Source organism: Hemicordylus capensis, chromosome 4 (assembly GCF_027244095.1).
Source record: "Hemicordylus capensis ecotype Gifberg chromosome 4, rHemCap1.1.pri, whole genome shotgun sequence".
NCBI classification, from domain to species: Eukaryota; Metazoa; Chordata; class Lepidosauria; order Squamata; family Cordylidae; genus Hemicordylus; species Hemicordylus capensis.
Genome location: NC_069660.1, coordinates 313,599,080 through 313,614,756, shown reverse-complemented (window position 1 = coordinate 313,614,756; position 15,677 = coordinate 313,599,080). Strand labels below are relative to the sequence as shown.

The window sequence follows — 15,677 nt, the reverse complement described above, 5'->3', positions numbered from 1 at the left end:
GCAGAACCACTGCAAATGCTCCAGAAGGATACTATGGTTGATAGTATCGAAAGCCACCGAGAGATCCAAAAGAACCAACAGAGTCACACTTCCTCTGTCAATTCCCAATTAAAAGCTTGTGAAAACAGGAGAGTCTTGAGGGTCTTCCTGAAAACAAAGAGAGAAGGAGATGCTCTTATTTCAGCAGGGAGCCTATTCTAAATTTATGGGGCAGCCACAGAGAAAAGCCCGGTCCTGGGTCGCCTTCAAACGTGATGGTGGCAACCATAACCTGACTTTTCCAGAAGATCGTAACAATTGGCAGGGTTTGTGACAAAGGAGGCCCTCTCTTAAATAGCCTGGACCCAAACCATTAAGTGCTTTATAGGTAATAACCAGCATTTTGTATTTCACCCGGAAATGTATCAGCAGCCAATGCAGTTCTTTCAAAACTGGTACAATATGGTCCCTTTGTATTGTCCCAGAGACCAATCTGGCTGCCGCATTCTGTATCAACTGTAGTTTCCAGACTACATACAAAGACAGCCCCACTTAGAGTGCATTACAGTAGTTACACTTGAACTCATCAGAAGCATTTACGCTGTAAAAACAGGACTAGTATCTACAAGCTCTTTACAGATACATTCTGAAATAAGTTAAACAATATATTCAGATGCTTTTACTGGCTGAGGGCCTGGATGCTCAGAACTTTGTGAAGTTGGATTGCTGATTAGGTTAAGTTTGGGTCAGGACAAAGCTCTTTTAAATGATTTGCATTGATGAAACTATTCTTCTTCGTTATTTCCATGAAATCACATGCACACACGCGCACACGCGCGCACACACACACACACACACACACACACAGACATATACTCATCTGTTTCCCGGTTGGTTAGGCTCTGCTGGCTGCAGAGTACAATGTTACAAACGGAAGCATTTTTTCACACAAAGCATAATCAACTTGTGGAATTCTCTGCCACAAGATGTGGTGACAGCCAACAACCTGGATGGCTTTAAGAGGGTTTTGGATAACTTCATGGAGGAGAGGTCTATCAACGGTAACTAGACGGAGAGCTATAGGCCATCTTCAGCCTCAAAGGCAGGATGCCTCTGAGTACCAGTTGCAGGGGAGTAACAGCAGAAGAGAGGGCTTGCCCTCAACTCCTGCCTGTGGCTTCCAGTGGCATCTGGTGGGCCACTGTGTGAAACATGAAGCTGTACTAGATGGGCCTTGTGCAGACATCCTTCTTAACTGGATGTCTGCAGTGCATACCGATAAGTAGGACCTGGTAAAGCTGATGTATGTATGTCTGGCAAATAAACCAGGCCTACTTATTCATGTAAACCATTGCTGAACACGACTGAAATCCCTTTTCCTCACAATGCATGCAGATTCAATAAACATGGCTCCAAATTCTCTAGTTTTAGCAACATAGGAAGCAGCCATATACTGAGTAAGATCATTGGTCCATCTAGCTCAGTATTATTTTCACAGACTGGCAGCAGCTTCTCCAAGGTTACGGGCAGGAATCTCTCTCAGCCCTATCTTGGAGATGCCAGGGAGGGAACTTGGAACTTTCTGCTCTTTCCAGAGCTGCTCCATCCCCTGAGGGAATATCTTACAGTGCTCACACTTCTGATCTCCCATTCATATGCAACCAGGGCAGACTGTCCTTAGCTAAGGGGACAAGTCATGCTTGCTACCAAAAGACCAGCTCTCCTCTCTAAGATTATGTTGTTTTCCAATCAGGCTTTGTACCAGAGGGCTGGAAAGTACCTAATGTAACCTTCATTTTCAAAATGGGATCCAGGAAACTACAGGCTGGTCGGCTGTGCCGGGCAAATTGATGGAAAGTGTATGTAAGTTCAAAATTGTTAAACACATAGAAGAACAGGCCTTGCTGAAGGAGAACCAGCATGACCTCTTCAAGGGCAAGTCATGCCTCTCTAACCTTTTGGAGTTCTTTGAGAGTGTCAACAGGCATGTGGATAAAGCTGATCCAGTTGACACACTATACTTGGACTTCCAAAAAGCTTTTGACAAAGTTCCTCACCAACGGCTCTTGAAAAAACATAGCAGTCATAGAATAAATGGACAGCTTCATGACTGGATTGGTAACTGGTTGAAGGACAGGAAACAGAGGATGGGAATAGAGGAACAGTTTTCACAATGGAGGGAAGTAAGAGGTGGGGGTCCCCAAGGATCTGTACTGGGACCAGTGCTCTTTAACTTGTCCATAAATGATCTAGAAGTTGGGGTAGGTAGGAAGGTGGCCAAATTTGCAGTGGACATTAAACTATTTAGGGTAGTGAAATCCAAAACAGATTGTGAGGAGCTCCAAAAGGATCTCTCCAAACTGGGAGAGTGGGTGACCAAATGGCAAATGTAGTTCAATGTGAGCAAGTGTAAAGTGATGCATATTGGGGCAAAAAACCCCACATATACACTGATGGGGTCTGAGCTGTCAGTGACTAACCAGGAGAGACATATTGAGGTTGTGGTGGACAGCTCCTTGAAAGTGTCGATTCAGTGCGCTGCAGCTGTGAAAAAGCTGTGATCATTAGGAAGGGGGTTGAAAATAAAAATGCTAATAATATAATGCCCTTATACAAATCTATGGTGTGGTCATATTTGGAGTACTGCATACAGTTCTGGTCACCATGTCTTCAGAAAGACACTGTAGAGCTAGAAAAGGTGCAGAAGAGGTCAACCAAGATGATCAGGGGCCTGGAGCACCTTCCTTATGAGGCAAAGCTACAGCATCTGGGGCTTTTTAAGAGGTGATTACATGGAAAGATGAGAGGTGTGTATAAAATTCTGCATAGAGTAGAGAGAGTGGATCGAGTGAAACCTTTCTCCGCAGAGAAACCTTTATCCTAGAACCAGAGGTCATGATCCCATGAAACTGAAGGCCAGGAAATTTAGGACCAAGAAAAGGAATTACTTTTTCACACAGCACATAATTATTGTATGGAATTCTCTGCCATGGGATGTGGTGATGGCCACTTGCTTTGATGGCTTTAAAAGGGGCTTTGACAAATTCATGGAGGACAGGTCTATCAATGGCTGCTAGTCTGGTGGCTATAGGCCACCTCCAGCCTCAGAGGCAGTATACTTCTATACACCAGTTGCAGGGGAGCAACAGCAAGAGAGAGAGAGAGCAAGCCCTCACCTCTTCTCAGTGTTAAACTCATCCACTACACAGTGTGTGTTCTTGGTGTCACTAGTTGTCAGGTCTGCACAGATAAATGTACAAGTATGGGGGGCCATGTTTACACAGATGAAACTCCTACTGTGACCATTTATCCCTGATAAGTGTGTGTATAGGGTTGTAGCCTTAGGTTTCTTCCTCCTTCTTATTCGTGATTCAGTTCCTTTCCTGACTGAGTTGTTCAGGGTAACATAACTTGCAATGATACCCAAATCAGATGAAGTTTTGTTGCAGACGAGTTAGTAAAAGAGGAAATTGAAGCATGCAAGGACAAATGGAAACTAGGAAGCACATGAGCATGTGGTACAACCCTAATGGCTCTGATATCTGAACTGGGCCACCAGGGGTGGAATGGATAAAGTTTCTAATTGCTGAAGAGGAAGTACTGTCACTGCTGATGTGTCTCTCCTGCTTGCCTGCACTATACTAGATGTTTCTAACATATTCCAAATGCTTAAAAGTTGCAGTCATATTTCATCATTCCAAATGTAAGCAAATTAATCAATCATAGTCTCATTTAGAATTCAGATTTGCACTGTGGTAAATTCCCAGACATTCCAGTTCAGTAGCAGTGCTTGGAACTCATTATGGTCTGTCCTGTATAGAACCTGTGTATGTTGATCCTGCTTACATGCACACTTATAATTGAAGATCTAAAATTAGAAATAAGTTAAACTGAAGCACAAACCTCTATTTAAAGTGTGTGATGTGTGTTTGATTTAGAACAGGCATAATTGCTTTGGCACATTAACAATCTGCTTGCTGTTTTGCTCGGAATGTCTTCAAATTGTTTGCAAAAATTTAACATATTGTGTATAGAGCTGTCCTTGCCCCCTGCTTTTGCCTTTTATAACTGTGATTTGATTTTTTTCGTCCAACTATCAGGGTTTTAAAATCATCTTTCAAGAACGAAGTAAAAGCTGCCAAAATTTCCTCTTGCTTTCTAGAGCCTGAATGTAGTGAGGCTCTTTAATTAGGGAATCTACAATAGCAGACCCTGCAGGTTTTTAAGGACTATGACCTTTTCTTTTGTAGGCTGCAAAGCACTTTAAAACAAACTTGATTGTTTTTTCCTGCAGTTCCTAAAATGAGTTGGAAATATGGTTGATCAATAGGCACAGGTGGGAATTAATTGTAGCCTTGTTATGGAGGTATTGCTTTTGTTGATTTGTATGCTGTCTAATTGATGACCACTTTCTGCCTCTGCAAATGCCTAGATAACGTGCTAAGGCAGGAAAATTAGTTGGATATTGGAGAGGCAGGAAAGGAGCATTAAGACAGGAAACACTTATCCCCATAATGAGATGTATTTATTTGTCATGCTTTTCTGAATAAAACAAAGTAGTTTTGAAAATACAAATACTGCAAAAACAAAAATACAAACTAATAAAATGACAGTAAGGAAACATTAACAAGAAAAAAAGCCGTAGAACGATTTAAAAGTATTGCCAGAAAAATAAACATTAAAAATGTTTTAAAAGCAGCATGTCTTTAACAGATTCCACAGTTGTGGCACCAATACTGACAAAGCTTCTCTCTTGTTCCTACTCACCAGATATGTGGGTCAGGAAGCTGGGCCTCTGGCCTTGATTTTAACTTTCAGGCAAGGTCATATGGGAGCACATAAATATCCGAAAGTAATTTTATTACTGAGATACCGACAAGAATTACAAAAACCTTCAGTGCAGACACCTGAACAAGTAAACTGGTAGTACTGATGGGATGACATGGTGCAAGCTTACGTACCCAAAGGACTAAAATTTTTGCATATGGAGAGATCTTGTAATAGTTCTCTTCCCTTTAGACCCTTTCCCCTCATGCCTGCTAGTGGGCTGTATGGATAGAGACATGGGACGTAAGACTAGGATAAAAATCATGCCTAGGATAAAAATCATGCCATAGAGTAGAAAAGCAGCCTGTATATAAAAAGCACAATTCATCATATCTGCACATGCAATGATGCATAGTGTATCTAACCTAGTTTTATTTCTTCATTACTTTTCAGAAGTTCTGCTTACCGAATCCTGAAATTGTGTTTTTAAAACTTCAGCAGCCTTTTTTAAAGCGAAAGCAGCCTTTTTTAAAGGGTGTGTGTATGTGTGTGTGTTCTCTCCACCACAGGTTCAGGCTGGCAATAAAATACTGAGTTTTTCTTGACATCTGAAGTGTGGAGCAGGCTTTGGGAGGACATAAGTCAGAAAGAAAACTGAATTAAACCTTTAGGGAACAGTGTGGGATAGCGTAGTTTGGTTCATTCTGAGGTTGCCACAGAAGTGGAATTAGAAGAGGTTGCTGGTCCGAATCCCTCTGAAAACATTTCTGTTTTCAAAGAAATCAGAACATTTGAAGCCCTGTTGCAGACCAACAAGAGCCAAGGCAGAACTCAAAATTGGATAGCCAACATCAGTTGGAAGAAAGAAAAATCCTCTTAATTATCAGAGTTCAAAACCTGCTGCTCCTCCTTAATCGGTTCAGTGAATCTGCAAGTGACTGTTCAGTGAGTTAAATGAGTTTTCAAAACTTTGTTTTAAATCTCCTCAGCACAAAAGGCAAACAAGCAAAAGATTACAATTTAATAACCAGAGTGCATTCCCACTAGTCCCCCCCCTTTCAAAAACTGAAGTGCATTTAACTGCTGCTGCCTGTGTCCACCTGTCCTTGCGGTGCAACAAGTAGCTAACTAAAGTGCCTGGTCTCAAAGACTTCCTCCCTCCCTTGATCACTCAGTTAATTTCTGACACCCAGCCAGGGAAGAATTTTCCACATTGGGTCTGACAATTCATTGCGTTTTAGTAAATGAGTTTAACACCAAGCATGACTTGTGAAAGGGGATTCAGGGAGAGGGAGCCAAAGCAGAATATCCTGACTTAATTATACTTGAAGTGACACCACTGAGAACACTTAGATTGGATCTGAATTAGGCCCTAGCCCTGATCACTGGCTTCTATTTCTTGAATCATTTTGGACTTTACAATTACCATCCTACCATTTCCTGGAAGGCTGTAAAATGTGATACTAGTGCACTATAACTGTAGATGGGCTATTAATCGACTGTATTACATTGCACATAGCTTTCAGGCAGGAGTACTGCACTAGCCCTTCTCGGCAGCAAAGGTGACTGTGGAAATACTAAATTAGTATAACCCTGATGGTGGAAGGTCAGAATTGTGTTTTAGAGACAACTCTGTCTGAGGTAGTGGGAAAGAATGCAAATATGAGATAAGTAATTATTTAGCATTCCTTTCACAGTTGTTAATCTTGGAACAACAATGTGGGTGGGATCTTCACTGTCTAGCAAGTCCCCCAAATTAAGGGGCGCTTTTTGATAAGCAATTCCATTTTAACAGGAAAAAACCTCAGAAAGTCAAAATACTGGTTTTGATGTGCCATGCTATTAGGGAGGGATGCAAAGAAAACTAAATTCATTACTAGAAGACAAAAGAAAAGTGCAAATATATCTTATATTCTGTGTGCTCTATTTGCATGCTCTGGACCTCCCCTTTCTCAAACAGTGGGAAGCTCAGGGCATTCTTTCCACAGTCAATTTTGTTTTGCAAGAGGGAAAACTGTACTTTATTCACAAATGTACACCCTGGCAGGTATTAATGGAGTTAGAGAAGCAGACATGCAGGAGGTGGAGCTACTGACAAAGAATGATCAGCACCCTGGAAACCTCAGACTACTTTTGTTTTCCAAATCCAAGCTGCATTCATTAGCTTTCCATGCATTCACTTCACTTCCTTCCCATCATCTACCTGATGGTGCAGCAGGAAGTAACTTGTCTAGGGAGCAAGAGGTTTCTGGTTTGAATCCCCGCTAGTATGTTTCCTGAAATACCTATATCGGGCAGCAGCAACATAGGAAGATGCTGAAAGGCATCAACTCATACTGCATGGGAGATGGCAATGGTAAACCCCTCTTTGATTTGTATTAAATCAAAGAAAACCACAGGGCTCTGTGGGCACCAGGAGCGGGGGTGTAGCTATAACTGAGCGAAAGTGTTCAAAGACTTCACATCCCCTGGCAGAGAATTCCATACAATAAGAATGTGCTGTGTGAAAAAGTAATTCCTTTTCTTTGTCCTAAATTTCATGGCCTTCAGTTTCATGGGATCATGACCCCTGGTTCTAGTGTTATAAGAGACGGAGAAAGATTTCTCTGTGTCCACTCTCTTTACTCTATGCAGAGTTTTATACACCTCTCTCATTTCTCCCCATAGTTATCTCTTTTGCAAAGCAGTGGAGCCCACCTCCTCCACCTACTTTTTCCAAAGTAAAAAGCCCCAGATGCTGTAGCTTTGCCTCATAAGGAAGGTGCAGTTCAGTGCGCAGCAGCTGTGAAAAATGCCAATGCTAGGGATCATTAGGATCCAGGGCCCCCAGCTCCTGAGGGCCCCCTCCCTATTTTATTCATTATCTCTGAGGGGCCAGAGAGAGGGGTGAACACCCTCTCCCCTAGCTACGCCCCTGGCCAGGTCTCCACACTGACTCAACAGCACAACTTTACCTTTACTTCCTCCGACCAGGAAGTAGGTCCCAGCTTCCTCTCATCCTGCAGGTGGATGCAATTACATTCCGAGGATTTGAGTTTCCTTTGCACAGATAACTGTCTAGGCCTGTTAGTATCCCTTCAAGGACAAACCTAGGGATAGAGCCACTTTGCATAACAGCAAGGTTATAATAATATACTCACAATGAAGCTAGCATTAATTAGGATCATTTGACCTTGTGAAACACTGCCCCCCCCCATTTCTTGGTTATCCCTCTCCCTAAAGCTGCATCTGGATCTCTCTTCAACTGAGAGAAATTTATAGTGCAATCCTATGCATATTTATTCAGAGGTAAGTCCTACTGTGTTCAGTGGGGATCTCTTCCTGGTAAGTGTGTATAAGATTGCAGCCTGTGTAACCTAGTGCTTTATATTGAACCATGATGCCTTATGATGCTTCTAGACTCCTAATTTAGAAGTGAGGAAGCTGACAGCAAGGTGCATCATTGTAGGACTTGCCAGTCTGAAATATTAACTTTTTTTTTCTTGGAAGTACATCCTCCTTGATAGCATCTTAATTTAGAAACAGACATCTCCTTTGTGTGGAAACAATAATCCTAGGATACTGGGCAAGTGATTTATAAATCTTGAGGCTGGTGGGCTTTGCTGATTAGTTGGAACTCTTTTATGATTGAGTTGTTTGAAGGAAAGCTTTTTAAGGAAAAGAAGCTGCAGCTTCTTCCAATGTTCAGTTGTTTCAGCTCATCTTCCCAGAAGTCCGTTTAAGTCATTGTAGAATGTGCATATGTATTGCTTAGTAGATTCCAAAGTTAACTGAGGTGTTTGTTTTCTTTCCTTTGCTCTTATTTCAGAATATGACAGATACCTAGCATCTAGCAAAACCATGGCAGCAGCTTACCTAGACCCTAACTTGAATCACACACCAAGTTCCAGCACAAAGACACACCTCAGTTCTGGCACAGAACGTTCCCCAGGGGCCATGGAACGAGTCCTAAAGGTTTTCCATTATTTTGAAAGTAGCAGTGAGCCAGCAGTATGGGCCAGTATTATACGTCACGGGGATGCTACAGATGTTTGGGTGAGTTGATTTAACATTTAAGTACTTCAGAGATGGTTATATGAAGGTCATTCTTGGAGTGTGACACGGATAACTTGAGGCTGAGGAACACAGATGTTGAAGTGTTTACTTGAAAGTCTTTAGTCAGCACATGCTGTGAGTCATTCAAGGCAAAGCTTTAATTTTTAGCTATTTTCTCAAGAGAAGAGAAGGAACATTGCTTGTCTGTATGCCAACTTAGCTAACCTATTTGATGCTATTGCTGAATTTCTGTGCCACAGAACTGATCTTGGAAAGATCATAGCTGAGCCTACTTTGCAGTGGCTCAAATTAATTTGTTCTTGCCAGTTTATTTTTGTGTTTTGAGCTAGAAAGAGGATTAAAATAGTCCCTTTTTTAAAGGGTGGGTGGTAGAAAAACTAAGCTTTTTGTTCTTCTCCAGAGAGTGATAGACAGAGTAAGGAAGTCTATGGTGTATCCTAATGGATTTTTATTTTGTTTGAAATGAAATACATTATTTTCATGATTATCCTCTTAGATAATTTTTGAATTGGGGTGTGAATAGTGTAGAGTAGAATGTGATTCCTTACCTTCTTACTGTTCAGGGAAACATCCAAGAAAAAGTTACAAATGTGATCACGTCATGTTCAATGTGCCTTCTAAAATTTGTTTTGTTGGCATTGGAGTTAACTGATTGTGCATCACCTCTGTGTACAAATCCCTCTGTGGCAATTGCTGTCTTTTGTACTCAATAACTGTTTGTAGTTGCATAGCAAATTGTCCTAATAGGCTCTTGGTTATGTGTTCAGGGAACTGGCTGTCTTCACAGAGTATGATTTGGAAAATGTTTTTAAAATTTTGAAGCTTACAGCTCCAAGGGAGTTTTAGAGAAATAAATGGTTGATGGCTGATTCATACCAAGCTCAGTACGAATACCTTCTCACTCTTTAGACTTGTTTACACAGAAGAGGATGTCTAAGATTTGTTTGCAGGTAATGGATTTAGGTTTATTATTGTAACAGCAGCGTTTGTGCCTCCTAACTATCCTGGAGTGTTAAGAATGCTAAGGCTGCAGTTTCCAGTTCTCCTAGATAGCTTTCCCATGTGTAAAAACAAAAGGTTGGGATGACATAATGTATGTATCTATTACACACACCAAGAGTAAGCTTGACTCTGGGTTGCACCACTTCAGGTGGGGCCTCATATGTCTGAATGTTCCTTCTTTAAAAATGTGTGTGCATGCACACATCCCAGAAACCAAATACAAAATATTTACAGTAGGTGTCCCTCTAAAACTAACCTAGAAGAAGGCTACCCAAGGGCAGTTTTAGCCTAGCCTGATATGCTCGTTTTCTGCATATGATGATTTAAATAAATAAATAAATAAATAAATAAATAAATAAATAAATAAATAAAGGGCATTTAGTCATGACTGCCCTCCTTCAGTACAGTGTGGAACATCCCAGACGCAGGTTTTCCCACCTCCATGAGAATTAGACTTACAGTATGTGTATTACAGATATTGGTTCTGAGGTCACATCATTCAGTATCTGGGGATGTAATTCTTCTGGACCTGGACACTTTAATGTTTTAAGGCAGCTAGGTGTTGTCTTTACCTATCCTGAGTTGCTGTTCTGTCCTTTCTTCATTTGATGATCTGTTGCCCTGTTGAGCCACATTTTCTTTATAGGAGAAGACAGATGCAAAATAGGCATTATGTAGCTCTGCCTTCTTTCTGTCACCCATTACTATTAGGGTTTCCATGCCCCCTGGAATTCCAAGTATCACCCATATTTTAAGCATCTCACCTGGATTGCTTAGCCCACTCGGATTTGCCCAAATTTCAGCTTTCATTTAAAAACAAAAAGCTAAGCTCTAGCCCTTGTAGAAGCGGAGTTATGGAGCAAAGCGTGCAGACACTACTCTGCTCAACCGCTGGGCTTGGATTAAGGGAGGAAGAGCACCGGAGGCTAGCTGGGAGGGTTTCACTTTCACAAGGACCGTATTTATTATTATTATTATTTATTATTTATCAAATTTGTACACTGCCACAAACTTTCGTCTCTGGGCGGTTAACAATAGCAGAAAACCAGTTTAAAGCAGATACAAAAACCGTAAAAACAACTTAACAATTTAAAAATAAACCAGAGATTAAAACCCAAAAATTTTAGGAAGCTGAGAAAGCTTGGGCGAAAAGATGGTTTTTCAGGCGTTTTTTGAAAATTGCCAGAGATGGGGAGGATTGTATCTCAGCAGGGAGCGCATTCCACAATCTTGGGGCAGCGATCAAGAAGGCCTATCTTTGTGTAGCCACCAAATGAGTTGTCAGTAACTGGACATGGACCTCCTCAGATATCCTCAATGGGCGATGGGGCTCGTAGTGAAGAAGACGCTCTCTTAGATACCCAGGGCCTAAGCCGTTTAGGGCTTTATAAGTTATAACTAGCACTTTATATTTTGTCCGGAAACCTATTGGCAGCCAGTGTAGCTCCATCAGTAAAGGAGTATCATGGTCTCTCCGAGATGACCCAGAGACCAACCTGGCTGCTGCATTCTGATCCAACTGGACTACATACAAAGGCAGCCCCATGTAGAGCGCGTTACAGAAGTCAAGTCTAGAGGTTACCAACAGATGTACCACTGTTTTGAGGTCACTAATCTTGAGAAACGGGCGCAACTGACATATCAGCATGAGCTGATAAGAAGCACCCCTGGCCACCGTCTTAACCTGAGAAACCAGGGAAGGGTGTGAATCCAGAAGTACTCCCAGACTGCAAACCTGTTCCTTTTGGGGCAGTGTGACCCCATCTAGAACAGGTAGATCAAAATTATGTCTAGAGTTCTGACCACGCGCAATAAGTACCTCCATCTTATCTGGATTCAGCTTCAGTTTATTCTCCCTCCAGCCCATTACTGCTTCCAGGCAGGCATTTAGGGAGGATATGCCAGCTCCTGAAGAAATTGACATGGAGAAGTAGATCCCCTGAGGCATGCTGCCTTGTTTGTTATCAGCAGAGGATCTCTGTTGGACAGTTGAGAGGATAGCTTGCTTTTGATGTGAATCACTACCTGCCCTCCAGGCTGTGTATTGTAATGTTTAAGGACTTTCTTGGCTCTATATTCAGTGCATGCCTACTTAGAAGTAAGCACTGTTGGTTTCAATCAGATCTTCTCTCAAATACGTGTGTACAGCATTGCAGCCTTAATTAAAAAGCTGCGCTTTTTTTTTGTTCTATTGCTGCTGTTAATATATCAAGGAAAATGGTCAGACAGAGATAGCTTCCCCAACTATTGTTCGTAGATATCCAGAGCAAATGCAAGTCAACTGGAAAGTGCAGCTGCTAATTTGCAAATGCAAATTATTTGCAAATGCAAATTATTTGCAAGCCAATTTACATAATATACAGTGAGGGAAATAAGTATTTGATCCCCTGCTGATTTTGTCCATTTGCCCTCTGACACAGAAATGACCAGGCTATAATTGGAATGGTAGGTTTATTGTAGCTGTGAGAGACAGAATAACAACAAACAAACCCTCAAAAGCCCAGTGCCCAAAAGTCAGCGATGGATTTGCATTGTAGTGAGGGAAATAAGTATTCGATCCCTTCACAAAAGATGTCTTAGTACTTGGTGGCAAAACCCTTGTTGGCAATCACAGAGGTCAGACGTTTCTTGTAGTTGGCCACCAGGTTTGCACACAACCCAGGAGGGATGTTGTGTGTCCTCTTTGCAGATCCTCTCCAAGTCAGAAAGGTTTCGAGGCTGATGTTTGGCAACCCGAACCTTTTGCTCCCTCCACAGATTTTCTATGGGATTAAGGTCTGGAGACTGGCTGGGCCACTCCAGGACCTTCATGTGCTTCTTCTTGAGCCACTCCTTTGTTACCTTGGCTGTGTGTTTTGGGCCATTGTCATGCTGGAATACCCATCCACGACCCATTCTCAATGCCCTGGCTGAGGGAAGGAGGTGCTCACCCAAGATCTGACGGTACATGGTCCCGTCCATCGTCCCTGCGATGCGGTGAAGGTGTCCTGTCCCCTTAGCAGAAAAACACCCCCAAAGCATAATGTGTCCACCTCCATGTTTGACGGTGGGGATGGTGTTCTTGCGCTCATAGGCAGCATTCCTCCTCCTCCACACATGGCGAGTTGATCTCATCTGACCACAACACTTTCGCCCAGTTCTCCTCTGGATCATTCAGATGTGCATTGGCAAACTGCAGACGGGCCTGTACATGTGCTGCCTTGAGCAGGGGGACCTTGCGGGCACTGCAAGATTTCAGTCCTTCACGGTGTAGTGTGTTACCAATTGTTTTCTTGGTGACTATGGTTCCAGCTGCCCTGAGATCATTGGCAACTTCCCCCCGTGTAGTTCTGGGCTGCTTTGTCACCGTTCTCATGATCATTGCAACTCCACGAGGTGAGATCTTGCATGGAGCCCCAGACCGAGGGAGATTGACAGTTATTTTGTGTTTCTTCCATTTGCGAGTTATCGTGCCAACTGTAGTCACCTTCTCACCAAGCTGCTTGGCGATAGTCTTGTAGCCCAGTCCAGCCTTGTGCGGGTCTACAACCTTGTCCCTGACATCCTTCGACAGCTCTTTGGTCTTGGGCATGGTGGTGAGTTTGGAAGCTGAGTGATTGCTTGCTTCTATGGACAGGTGTCTTTTATACAGGTACCATAACAAGCTGGGATTAGGAGCACTCCCTTACAGAGGGTGTTCTTCATCTCAGCTCGTTACCTGCATATAGTGAAAAGACACCTGGGAGCCTGAAATCTTGCTGGTTGATAGGGGATCGAATACTTATTTCCCTCACTACAATGCAAATCCATCGCTGACTTTTGGGCACTGGGCTTTTGAGGGTTTGTTTGTTGTTATTCTGTCTCTCACAGCTACAATAAACCTACCATTCCAATTATAGCCTGGTCATTTCTGTGTCAGAGGGCAAATGGACAAAATCAGCAGGGGATCAAATACTTATTTTCCTCACTGTACAAATTAGGGATCCATATTTGGAGAGCCAGAATATGGCAACCCTAATTACTATTTAACTATCTTCTCCAAGCAACAGACCTATTGCTTTCTTGAGCTTCCTTTTGTTATGGACTTATCTGTAAAAACCTATTTTTGTTTTTGTTTTTTCTTTCTTACTTTTTTGGCAGCACTCTTAAACCTCAGTTTATTCTGATCCTCAGCTTTCCTGGCTTCATCCCTACAAGCTTGGGCCACTCTTGTATTCCTCCTTACTTATATGTGGCCCTCTTTCCATTTCTGTTGTGTGTCCTTTTTGCTTCCCAGCTATTCAGCAGATTCTTTGTGCACTCATGTTTGAGGGGCAGTTAGGACTAGCTCCTGGAATGTGCTCCTGCAACACAGGTGGCTTTCCACTAGAGATGTGAAGGCTGGGGTTTTTTTCCAAGGGAGGGGGAAGGAGAAAACTGGGCTCCCCTTGGGTTTTCCCCAGACCTTCACATCTCTACTTGTCACCTCTCCTGGCACTAGATGCAGATCTGCCTGCCTGCTTCTGGCTAGCTGCCTTGGAGTACTTGCTGGCTTGCCAACACACCTGGCTCCAGACAAGGCTGCAGCCTTGCATTCAACTAATAGAACTTTTAGGATCTCCCCCTTCTTGGTTTGCTGCCATGTCTGCTGCTGAATGCCCTTCCTCCAAGCTCACTCTAAGCTGCAGGAGCCGGCTGTGAGTTCCTGCTATAGTCTGGAGCTATGCAGTATCCCCACTGCTGATGAGGAGACTCTTGCTATCACACACTGAATGTTCCAGTTCCTGCTTAGGATATTGTGGGCAGTGTGGGGAGAGAAAGAAGCAGCAGCAGCAGCAAACAAAAAAACAAAAAACAAAAACTTGAGCTGTACAGAATTCAAGAAAAACATTGCTCACCTGCTTTCATGGCAGGGTTGGTCTGGGAGGGTGGGTTCGCAAAACTGAAAATGAATCCTCACAGCTGTTCCACAGGGAGGTGTTATCTTGATGGTTTTGGAATGCCCTCAGGAAATCTATGAAAATGGTAATTCACCTTGGCTTTTAGCATTTTTTAATTTGCACCTGCATTTTCAATGTCTAAAAGGCACTCATTTTTACATTCTTACCGAAATTGTGTCTGTCACCAGATTTCAGAAATAAATTCTGCATGTTGTGGACATCCTTTGTGCCAAGCTCAGAAAGTGCAGAAAAAACAATGAGTTGTATTCCATGTCTGCTGCTTTTCATGTATAGGATGGGGTGGGGTGATTTCCCCCTATCTATCTATCTATCTATCTATCTATCTATCTATCTATCTATCTATTTATAATATTTCTATACTGCTCAAAACTTGCATCTCTGGGCAGTTTATAATTAAAATCATTTAAAACATCAAATCAATTAACCATTTAAATCATTTAAAAGATTAAAAACATTTTTAAAAACCCAGTATTTAAATTATTTAAAACCATAAATCTAATTAATAGATTTCCAATTCTGATTTGGAAGTGGTCCCATTGTGGGAGCTGCCAGAATATCAGTCTTTCACTTAATTATGCAAAATTAGGCCATTAGGGCAGGGGGGTGGTTAAGCTCATTGAAGGGGTACTGGATCATATAGTCTGGACGTCCTTTTCAGCATTTGAAAAATTTGCCATAGCACCACGGCAAGGTCCTGTTAGAAGGGAAGAAACAAACTGTGTTTACCATACCTGGCTCATTTTTCAGTAGCTAGAAAAGATATGAAAGCTCGACATAGTGAAAGATGAAATGAATCAACTACAGATTGACATCTTGGACATCAGTGAATTAAAGTGGACTGGAATAAGACACTTTCAGTCAGAAAATCATACTGTTTACTACTCAGGACACAAAAAACAAAGAAGGAACGGTGTTACTTTCATAGTCAGGAAGGATATCGCAATTAAAGTATTT

At 42.2% G+C, this 15,677-nt stretch overlaps 1 protein-coding gene across 8 annotated transcripts in view; it reads left to right on the top strand.

The window, feature by feature from the left end:
* Positions 1-15,677, top strand: part of PTK2 (protein tyrosine kinase 2) — a 358,217-nt gene that overhangs the window by 143,432 nt on the left and 199,108 nt on the right. For all 8 annotated transcript variants that reach the window (XM_053243262.1, XM_053243261.1, XM_053243260.1 and 5 more), the window contains one exon: positions 8,555-8,781. In XM_053243262.1, coding sequence (XP_053099237.1) covers positions 8,587-8,781 — 195 coding nt within the window. In that variant the 5' untranslated portion in view covers positions 8,555-8,586. The remainder of the gene's footprint in view (positions 1-8,554; positions 8,782-15,677) is intronic.